Here is an 11,367-nt window from a genome sequence, read left to right as displayed (position 1 = left end):
AAACAGCAGCATCACTTCTCCAAGAGTGGAGAGCCCAAAAGATCCTGAAAGCAGCCAAGGATCAATAGCACCAAATTCAGGTTTTGAACCCTACACTGCCCCAAAGCCATGCCAGCTAAATGAGGCCATCTGGTCAAGAGCGATGACAGGTAGCTGCTAGGTGGCGATCTCTTCCATCAATTTGAGTCCCTCAGTGGCACACATCCTCAAAGGCTGACCGCCAACACCAAGCTGAACAATGATCTTTCAGATCTGATTCAGTGCTGAGTTCTGATTAGAAACTAGATCTGATTCTAGTTTCTCTCCATTGCCGACTCAGCAGGTCCTATAATCTTCCCCCTGATGCCCTCTCCAGATTCTCCCTTTGCATTCCAGTTCTGCCATAAAGCCCCCTTTCTGATGGCCCTCTCTGCTCCCAAACATCACATGTGCCTCCTGATGTCCCACCCGAAATCCAGATTGGGCGCCACTCCATGTTCCCAAAGGACCTCCTGAATAGCACTCACAGCTCACATTAGCTCAAGCATCTTGTCCCAGCACTGTCTTAGGAGGACCACTGCCATCCCTCTCTGTACAGAAACTAGCTCAGAGGAGGGTGATTGGAGGGATCCATTCTATGGTTTATCTTACAAGGATACAAGTGAATCTTTCTAAGAGTAGAATATAAATGTCTTAACACAATACCTAAGAAAATGACATAAAGGCTATGTTAACCAAGAAAAAAAAAATTAAGACAAACCCCCCCCCCCAAAAAGAAAGAAAGAAAGAAACTAGCTCAGAAAACAGGCTATAGGGAGTTAGGAAGTGGAGGGGTAATATTATTGGGGCCACCAAATATTTGGGTGAGTGAGGAGTCCACTCCTTCCAATCCCCTAGTTTGTCTGTTACAACCTAGGGAGCCCACCCCTCCCAATGCCAGTGCTTCGTAAGAGCCTAAAGGCAAACCCCTTGGCAATGGGAGCCACATGGTGGTCTGGGGAGGCCTGAGGCACAGCTTCCTCATCTTCAACTCCCGCAGAGGCACACAGCTTGTAGCCCTTGCCCAGAACAAATTCCCAGGCAGGGAAGCTGGTATCCCTGCTAAGCAGAATTCTCAAACTAGACACCTATGGAGCAGTACTACCATACAACCACCACAACAGAAGGGCGATGCCCTGAATAGAGGACGTGAAGCAGAATGATGAGAACACACCAAAACTTTATAGCATAGGTGTCCTCCAAAGAATAAAGGAAGATATTAGTAACACAAACTAAGGAGAAAGATTAAGAATACAAAAGTTGGCTTGGCGCCTATAGCTCAACCGGCTAAGGCGCCAGCCACGTACACCTAAGGTGGGGGGTTCAAATCCCCAGCCCGGACCCGCCAAACAACAATGACGGCTGCAACCAAAAAATAGCCACGGGCGTTGTTGCGGGTGCCTGTGGTCCCAGCTGCTTGGGAGGCGGAGGCAGGAGACTCACTTGAGCCCAGGAGTTGGAGGTTGCTGTGAGCTGTAATGCCACGGTACTCTACCCAGGGGGACAGCTTGAGGCTACAAAAGTTGAAATGAAGAACACAAAAGAGATACACAGCAGACAGAAACAAAAAGAACAGAGCAACACAGTGGAAACTCTGAAAAAGGAACATCCTCAGATAGCAGCAGCAAAGAGTTCAAGGGCAGAGCACAGAGATGCAGAAAATAAAGAGGTCCTGATAGCCAGACAATGGGGAAGAGAAAGAAGAGAAGAAAACCAACATGAAAGAAAAGTTTGGGGTTTGTTTGGGAGACAGGGTCTTGCTCAGTCACAGTGGTTACAGTGCTGTGGCGTCATAGTTCACAGCAACCTCAAAGTCCTGGTCTTAAGTGAGCCTCCTGCCTCAGCTTCCCGAGTAACTGGGACTACAGATGCCCACCATGACACTCAGCTAATTTTTCTATTTTTAGTAGAGACAGGGTCTTGCTCTTGCTCAGGCTGGTTGAAAATATTTTTAAAAAATTTATAATGAATTCCCCAAATTATAAAGAGACGAAATACCTCACATAAAAAGAGAACTGAACAAGACACACAAAGACCTCACCAAGGCAGATTATACTGGAAACTAAGAATATTAAGATTAAAAGCAAATTCTAAAAGAATTTAAAGAGGAAGAGAAAGGAGATCAATGAGATTAACCTTAAATTGTTCAACAGCAACATTGACAGAAAAAGCCCATGGAGCTTGGGTGCCCTGGTACACACCTGCAATCCTAGCACTCAGGAAAGCTGAGGCCAGAGGATTGCTTGAGCTCAGGAATTTGAGACCAGCCTGAGCAAGAGCAAGAGCTCATCTACACTGAAAAAAAAAAAAAAAAAAAGGAAAAAATTAGCAGGGTGTGGTGGTACACACCTGTAGTCCCAGCAACTCAGAAGGCTGAAGCAAGAGATCTCTTGAGCCCAAAAGTTTGAAGTTACTGTGAGCTATGATGATGCCATAGCATCTAGATGCCATCATCTAGATTGGGAGATTCCTGTTTCAAAAAATATATAGTCATGAGAAAAATATTAATTTAAGATATCAGAGATAAGTCCTAATTAAATTAAACAATCATTACAATAAAGTATAGGTTGGTTAAACTTACCAATTAAAAAACACTCAGATTGGATATAAGCAATACATTGCCTGTGAGATACAAATTCACAAAAATATGGAGAAAGAGGATAGAAAAAGATGATATAAGCAAATGTGAACCAACCAAAAGTGGGAGAACCCATTTCAACAACTAATAATACAGAAATCAAGTTTTTAAAAAAATCATAAGGGACAAAGTAGGATGTTATATACTGGAAAGAGAAACAAAAAGTGAAAGATGTGATCTTTTACACTGTATGTACCTAACAATATAAATTCAAATACACAAATGCTCATACATAAAGTAAGAACTGACAGAATCACAGGAAAAAGAGATAAATCATCAGATACATTTGAATATTTTACCATACTTTTTTCAGAAACTACTAGAACAAGCAGACAAAAAAAAAAATGGAAATATAGACGCCTTTCTAAATAAATAATGCACTAAACAAGTTCAAGCAGGTCGATAGACAGAGAGCACCATACCTAGACACAGAATATGTGATTATTTCTAACATTTCTGCAAGCCAACCACACACTAGGCTTCAGTAAACTCCAAGGAATCAGTATCAGTGGGACTGTCTTCTCGGACCATAGAGTTAAAAAACAGTAACAAAATCTACTCTGGGTTGGCGGGTTCGAATCCCCAGCCCGGACCCGCCAAACAACAATGACGGCTGCAACCAAAAAATAGCCGGGCGTTGTGGCGGGCGCCTGTGGTCCCAGCTACTTGGGAGGCGGAGGCAGGAGACTCGCTTGAGCCCAGGAGTTGGAGGTTGCTGTGAGCTGTAATGCCATGGTACTCTACCCAGGGGAAAGCTTGAGGCTCTGTCTCAAAAAAAAAAAAAAAAAAAAAAAATCCACTCTGGGAGGCTAAAGCGGGTGGACTGCTTGAGCTCAGAAGTTTGACACCAGCCTGAGCAAGAGTGAGACCCCGTCTCTATTAAAAATAGAAAAATTAACAGGGTGTGGTGGTACACGCCTGTAGTCCCAGCTACTCGGGATGTTGAGACAGGATGATCACTTGAGCCCTAGAGTTTGAGGTTGCTGTGAGCTATGATGACGGCACGGCACTCAATCAATCAATCAAAGCTAAAAAAAATCCATACAGCAAAAACTTGGTTAGAAAGAAAAACATGAGGAAAAAAAAATTTTTTTTCCAGGCGGCACGTGTGGCTCAGTGGGTAGGGCACTGCCCCATATACCAAGGGTGGAGGGTTCAAACCCAGCCCCAGCCAAAACGCAACAAAAAAAATAGCCAGGCCCTGGGCGGGCGCCTGTAATCCCAACTACTCGGGAGGCTGAGACCAGAGAATCACCTAAGCCCAGGAGTTAGAGGTTGCGGTGAGCTACGACGCCACAGCACTCTACCGAAGGTGATAAAGGGAGACTCTGCCTACTTTTGCTGTTGTTGTTGTTGTTTTCACTGCTGTTTGGCAGGCCTGGGCCTGGTTCAAACCCACCAGCCCCAGCGTAGGTGGCCGGTACCCTAGTCACTGAGCAACGGGCGCCAAGTCATAAGGAAAATTTTTAAAAATTCATAGACGTGAATGACAATGAAAATACAGCATGATGAATTTGCGAGACACAGCTGAAACATTACTCAGAGAGAAATGTACATCTTTAAACACACTGTGTTCATTCGTTAATGCTAAAAATGGGCATGTGTTTCACTGAAAGTCACACAAACAAAACAAGGAGCAGTGTGGGAAAGGTCTAACAATATGCACAGATATCTACGAGGTGGCCTACCCAGCCCTATGCCCCTAGGATTCAGGAGACAAAACATAATGTTGTCAGTAAGTAAAAACCTAAAAGGAAAACACACCAAGAAACAGTACATACACATTAGCTGCCCAGCAGGGCTCTCCAAACTACTAACCAAAGCACACTCAGCATTGATTAAATGAGGGGGAAATACAATCCCCTGAGTCCCTTTTAATCCATCCAGTTGGATGTAAAAGTCAACCAACCCTAGAAGTTGAGTATTTCCAGTTTACTGGGGCCTGGGCACTGCTACTTCCAGACCCCATCCCCTCTGGCAACTAGTCCGTGAGATTAAGTACTCCCCACCTCTGGAAGGAAGTATGGAGAATCCCCAAAGAACTCAATTAGGCCTCCCATTTGATCCTGTAATCCCATTACTAGGCATCTACCCAAAAGAAAAAACTCATTTTGCCACAGGACATTTGCACTAGACTGTTCCTCACAGCTCAGTTTACAATCAGCAAAATGTGGAAACAAGCAAAACACCCTCTAATCCAGGAATGGATTAACAAGCTGTGGTATATGTATACCATGGGATACTATTCAGCTATTTAAAAAGATGGAGACTTTACATCTTTCTTATTAACCTGCACAGAGTTACATTCTTCTTGGTAAGGTACCACAAGAATGGAGAAGCAAGAATCCAATGTACTTGATACTAATACGAAGCCAGTAGATGACCTAATACATACGCTCATAAGAGAAAACTCAAATCAATTTAAGATGGGCGTGAAGGGAATGAGGGAGCAGGGAGAGGGACGGAGGGAGGAGGGTGAGGGGTTACGGCGTATGGCACAGCTCCTGGGGGCAGGACACAATTATAAGAGAGACTTTACCTAACAAATGCAATCCGTGTACCCTAATTCTCTGTACCCTCTATGAACCCTAAAATAAAATAAAAAAAAGTACACCCCACCTCTGATACTGATATCACAAGAATAAGACATATTTGCACATAAGTACCTGATAGGGTAAATCAGCCATCCTTAAATAAGTTTCCATTTTTAAACAGAAAGGAGATAGACTGGGGACACCATTGTTAGGTCTTGCAAACTGATGCAAAATGATAGCATCTTTGGAGTCAATCTCTTGCTGTTTCCTGTCAAAACCAAAACAGAAATAAAGAACAATCTACATGTTACATATCCGATTCCCTTAGCTCTTGAGAGGACACTGCTGAGCTGCAGCTCCTTGGTGCACAAATCTGTTAGTCACAGGGGCTCACCGCACCCAGCACTTGGAGAACAGAACACAGGAGAACAGTACAAACTGATCTTACCACGACCCGGACGGCTCAGAAAGTAACTACTTGTCAACCTCCTTCTGTTACCTGCAGCCTATGGGCAGGAAGAATATTTTCTGGGACAGGTCCACCTCTTCTCCAGCTGACTATGTTTACCTGCTAGGGATAAGTTGGATGGATAAAAATGGTGTTCTGTGCTGTGTGTCACACATTGTTCTGAGAGTTGACCGGTATTATTTAATCTTCACAATACCCTTATGAGGTAAGTACTGTTGTTATGCATGGTTTATAGATGAGGAAACTGAGGCACAGAGGATTAACTTGCCCAAAGTCACACTGCTAGTAAAGGGAAGAAGTGGGACTGAACCAAGTAGGCAGAGCTTATGTTCTTGGCATTAGACTATACCACGCGACAGTGTGTTCCCCCCCAGACCCAGGAAAAAAGAGATTTGCTGCCCTGACCCAAATCTGCAGGGAATCTGAGACTCTGAACATTCTGGTTCCTCTCCCAAACTGCTGGCGCCCTCATCTGGCCTTTCACGTGCAGTGCCACAGAACCTGGCTTCTGGGGGTGCACTTGTGCCAGTGTGTGTCCTCTCTCTACCTTCACGGCGTCGCCACTCCCACTGCACACCATATATTTTAGTACCCCTCCTTTCCCCCTTTCTTCAGTCTCAGCCACACACCCTCCTTTTCCTTTGGATACATGTTTGGGTGATGAGGACTTCCCTGGGCACACTTCTCCAATAGCCGCCACAAGGCAAAATGAACGCTGGATTCCAAGTGCAGACACCAGCCATGTTACCCTAGACCTCTCCACCTCCTTCACCTGGAGTGAGGACAGTACCAGGTCTATCAATTCTGCATGGGTAATGGTGAAGATTGAATAAGGCACTCTCTATAAATATTTAGTGAGCTATCAAGCACTAAATAATAGTAGAGGCTCGGCGCCTGTGGGTCAAGTGGCTAAGGCACCAGCCACATACACCCAAGGTAGGTTCGAATCCAGCCTGGGCCTGCCAAACAACAATGACAGCTGCAACCAAAAAAAAAAAAAAGTAGCCGGGCATTGTGGCGGGCGCCTGTGGTCCCAGCTACTTGGGAGGCTGAGTCAGGAGACTCGCTTGATCCCAGGAGTTGGAGGTTGTGAGCTGTGATGCCATGGCACTCTACCCAGGGGGACAGCTTGAGGCTCCTGTCTCAAAAAAAAAAATAATAATAATAATAGTAGAATTTCCATCCAAAGAGATACGGTCTTACCCCTATTAGCTACAAAATCTCTATATTCCACACAGCTCCCACACTGCTCAGGAACCTTCTGCCATGTCCACCTTTCACTCTACCTAACCATTTCCCAGGCAGATAAACTCCACTCCTCTCCTGGCCCTCCCTGAGCTTCTGGTTCCCTGGCATAACACCACACCTACTTCACTCTATGCAAACAAGGACAAGCGCTTTGTGCTTTGTATCCTCGTCAACACATGCATCTCCATTTAGTAAAACAGCCTCTCTTGAAGTTTACCACCCAAGCACCCATTCAACTTGAAGAATTCAGAATGACTCACTTTGAAAATACCAGTCAAGTCAAAAGAATAAAAATATTTGCTGCTTTCTCACAATATTGGTTATAAACCAAGGGTTTTCATTTAGATTACGTGTTTAGGACGTCAGATATTAAAAAACAAAAATCCACGTGGGCTGTGTTCCTAGACAGCACCAACTACAGATGTGACTATTAACCACCTGATTTTGTCCAGTCAAATAATTCACATCATAAAGTGATATTTTCATGTAAATTAGCCAGATAAAAATGTAAGAGCTGGAAAGGAGATAAATATAAAATCCCCTGCTATACTGGCCAGGAAGATCCGATTCCAGCGGTCAATTTGGGCCATGTCATAGTAAGAATGGGTGCAATTAAGTACCAAGCACATGCCAGTGACTTTATATACATCAAACACATTAGCTTATTTAATTCTGACAGTAACACTGCAGAGGTGACATTGTTAAAGTTTCCTTTCAGGATATCAGGCTATACTCATATTTTGTAGTAGAAAAGGAAACTGAAGCTCAGAGATATTAAATAACTTGCCTGAGGCACAACAATTAAAGATCAAGTATATCATAACTCCACTTCCCAAGCTCTTAAGCACTTCAGTGACACCAAAATGAGTAAGTCTTCAGTTAATTTTATTAACAAGCCAGTTTGACTCAGACCCTTCAGGCCTGGACCTTTCTGAGAAAAGTTTATAATAGTGAATGATGGCCAACTTTTATCAAATTTTCACTATATGACAAACTCTGCCAGAAGCATGTTGCGTGGGTTAACTCATTTAATCAATTCTATGAGTAATAATAAATCTACTATTACTATCTCCATTTTACACAGGAGTAAACTGAGTCATTAAGAGGTTACTATCACATCCAAGGTTACATGGTGGGTTACAGACAAACTCTGAATTTGAAAGTAACAATCTGGGTCCAGAGCCCTCCCTCCACACCTCAGAAATCTCTCTCTGAGCATCAGGGGATAAGAACGGTTATTTCCTGCACAGCTATATTTTATAAAGCAGCCTTACAATGAGGCTTACATAAGAACACCCACAGAGTATTGACTAGCTCTATTCCAGTGGCTAAGGATATCACAGACAACAATGCCTCTTCATACAGCAACCAATTGTGAGTTTGCGAAGATCAGATGTTGACCCGTGGGCTGCTTTGATTCACTAACTAAGTTTTCTAGGACAGGCTGAGCCTGGGTGCCAAAAATGCAAAAGAGCCACTGGTAATGAAGTTATTACTTGGTCATTCAATTTACAGACAGAAAATTTCCAGATGCCTGATTGAATTTAAGACAGTTGCCAGGCCATCTCCACTCTGGAAAAATAAAGGGTTGGGACATTGTTTGAAAATATGATACTAGAAAAAATATGGACAAAACCCAAGGTAACAATTTTGGTTATACTCATTAACCTGTCTAAATAATTCTCACCTTCAACTTTACTTTGCACTCTAGAGACAGCCATAGCATAAGGCTGTCTATGTAGCAGAAAATCCAAGTAGTGGGGTGAAGAATTGGCAACTGTCAGTGAATCAGACAGTATAGCCATTTTAAGGTGTATGTTCCATCCCACATATTTCAGATTTTGTTTTGGTTTTGGCCTAAACTACACAGACTATTGAAACGTAGATTGACAGTAAGTGGAGTCTCTAACACATACCGTCTGCATCTGACTCTTACATCCGCCTCACTGTCTTTTTCCCCATCAGTCTTCCCTGAGAGGAGGCAAGAAAGTCAGGCCCCTGCCACAGACCTGTCAGCAATCCCCCAGGTCCTCACATTTCTCTTCCTCTTCCCCCAACAAAACTTATTCCACAGTAGGTACTTTGTAGGAGGCAATAGTAAAAAGTGCAGGTTCCGCAGACACTCTTCACAGATTCGACTCGGAAGCTACTACTCTTACTGTGTGAATTTGGGCAAGTTGCTTCCCCTCCCTCAGCCTCAATTGCCTTAACTATAAAATGGACATCAAGCTTCAAACAAGAGTTGTGAGGAATAAACACAGCCGTGCAGGCAAAGCCCCTAGATGCAGAGTTCCTATGAAGTGCTCGAAAAAGGGCAGCCCTGTTTCAGTGTTTGCATTACAGCAGGGTTTCCCAGTTCAACTAAAACATTTGACAAGAAACAAAAGCGAATAAACCAAAGATTCAAAACTCCTTGTTTCAAATAAATACCCAGAGCTGGGGCGTGGAGTTCCCTAAACAGGGAAGGAGCCATCTGTGTAGGCAGAGGGATCTCCCATGTCCAGCAACCACACCTGCCAAGGAGTGGCCTACACCAAAGTGGGCGCTGAGTTCCCTACTATTTCCACAAGGTCATTTAAACTGCGTTTTAGACTCAGTCTCATGAAACCCTCATTCCCTCAACAAAGTGGAAAACTGCTGAGAAGCCATATGGTCCGGGATCCTCAAAGGCCTTGGAATGGAATATAACTAAGAAACAGTGGTGTTACCATTTAAATTACTGCACAAATGTATTAGTTCTTTATAAAGCTCTAAACCTAACTTGAAATTGAGTTATAAAACTAACATGAATATCAAATAATCTAGAGAGATAATTCACTTTGTATTTTAGTTCAACTAGGTACAAGGGGCTGTGGTGAGTGACAGAATTAAATGTGCAAACGATCTTAAATCCTCCTTTATGGCCAAATAATATGAAAATCAATACATTTCCCAAGACCTAAATGATTTCCCACCATCCCAGAGAAAGGAAATATTCAAAATACCTAGGGTAGCCTGGCCCAGTATCCTCTCGGGATCCCTGCAGGTGGGTTAAAGGTCACCTACCACTGCCTATGTTTATAACCTAGCCTGAAGGATTCCTCCACTGGAAAAAGGCAATGTGAACAAATTTCTCCCTCTTTAGAAAAAAACTGGCCAAGAGCGACATTCTGAGCTACTGAGGTTTGACTTCAGATAATCTTCCAGTGGCTGAGGCTCAAAAGCATGGACATTTTAATGTAAATTGCTGTATCCGTTAGCCAAATGACCTTCTCAGTAAACTGTGGTATTACCCTACACAAACAAAAATCTCCTGCGGGCTGGATGTACCAACAGCAGGGGCCTCCATTTTCTGGCATTTCCTAGTCAGTCTTGTAAACATCCTGCAGCAGCGGATGCAACTGTTTACGGCACCGGGCGCCTCTGTGTTATGTCAAACACGCCCATGTGCTGGCCCGTCCTCCGGTCTCCTACCGCTCACAGAACAATGACATTTAAGCCCGAAGATGGTGCTCAGCGTTCAATACCACGTAAGCAGAGAACCAGGTGAAGGCTGCATCAGACCCGCACACCACCGCATTTGGCCACGCTTCTGTAACAGGCACCGCAGGTCCCACAGTCTTTGAAATATCTCAGCCTTTTCATGATGTTGACATTTAGGGAAGGATAGGGGAGAACTAATCTTTTAGGTAAAAGATGAGATTAGTAGTTAATATTCCAGTATTATTACCTGTAAACAAATGAGGCATTCCACAAAAGGGTAACTTGGTATTTCCACCGGCCTAATTCTATTGTTGCAAACGCACTGCACTCGGGATCTTCCTAAGGACGTTTCTTAATAGATAACTAGTGACCCGAGGCATTTTTGCTTTTAGTACCCAGCGCAGGGAAGCAAATGTTTTTCCTTCCCAGTATCAGTTTAATTCTCCTGTCAACTCTAAGCTGCCCCTCACGACCAGCTGACCACAGAATGCATTTGGGGAAAGCTAACAGCAGGATGCTTGGGCATTAGAGTGGCATGACCGAGGGGCTGGGCCAGGTCCCCCCTCGCGCCAGCCCTGCCCTGGCCAGGTGCCCCTCTCAGCGCCCCTGCGCGGGGCCCTCTCTCCGGCTCACCTAATGACCAGGAGTTCGTGGAGCAGATACGCAGCTGCGGCCAGCAAAGCTCCCCCGGTCAAGTAAAGGGTTTTCTTCCACCAGGGATCGGAGCCCAGCCCTGCCATGATCCCACCGTAATCCTGCAAAGGGAAAGCGATGATGTCCCCATAAAAGGAGAAGGGCTCCTCGGACCCGGCCCACCAGCCGAAGAAAGAGACGCTCTGGTTCCAGCTCAGATCCACCACGCACGGCCTGGACGAGGCAAAGCCAACCCCCCAGTGCATGCTGCGCGGCTGGCTCCGGGGGCCCCTCCCAGGGCCCGCGCCGCCCGCATGGAAGGAGCCGGCGCGGCCCGGCGCGGGCTCAGCTGCGCGCGGAGGGCG

At 44.7% G+C, this 11,367-nt stretch overlaps 1 protein-coding gene across 1 annotated transcript in view; it reads right to left on the bottom strand.

Annotated features, from left to right (window-relative positions):
- Positions 1–11,361, bottom strand: part of FAXC (failed axon connections homolog) — a 63,976-nt gene extending 52,615 nt beyond the window's left edge. Inside the window, exons 1-2 of the mRNA XM_003798214.2 lie at positions 11,003–11,361; positions 5,323–5,458 (exon numbers count right to left, since the gene is read on the bottom strand). Coding sequence (XP_003798262.1) covers positions 5,323–5,458; positions 11,003–11,268 — 402 coding nt within the window. The 5' untranslated portion in view covers positions 11,269–11,361. The remainder of the gene's footprint in view (positions 1–5,322; positions 5,459–11,002) is intronic.
- Positions 11,362–11,367: the final 6 nt, after the last annotated feature.

This window comes from Otolemur garnettii, unplaced genomic scaffold, assembly GCF_000181295.1.
Source record: "Otolemur garnettii isolate 467f Iridium unplaced genomic scaffold, OtoGar3 scaffold00132, whole genome shotgun sequence".
Classification (NCBI taxonomy): Eukaryota; Metazoa; Chordata; class Mammalia; order Primates; family Galagidae; genus Otolemur; species Otolemur garnettii.
The sequence above is the reverse complement of the archived record's forward strand: the minus strand, read 5'-3'. Positions and strand labels throughout refer to the sequence as shown.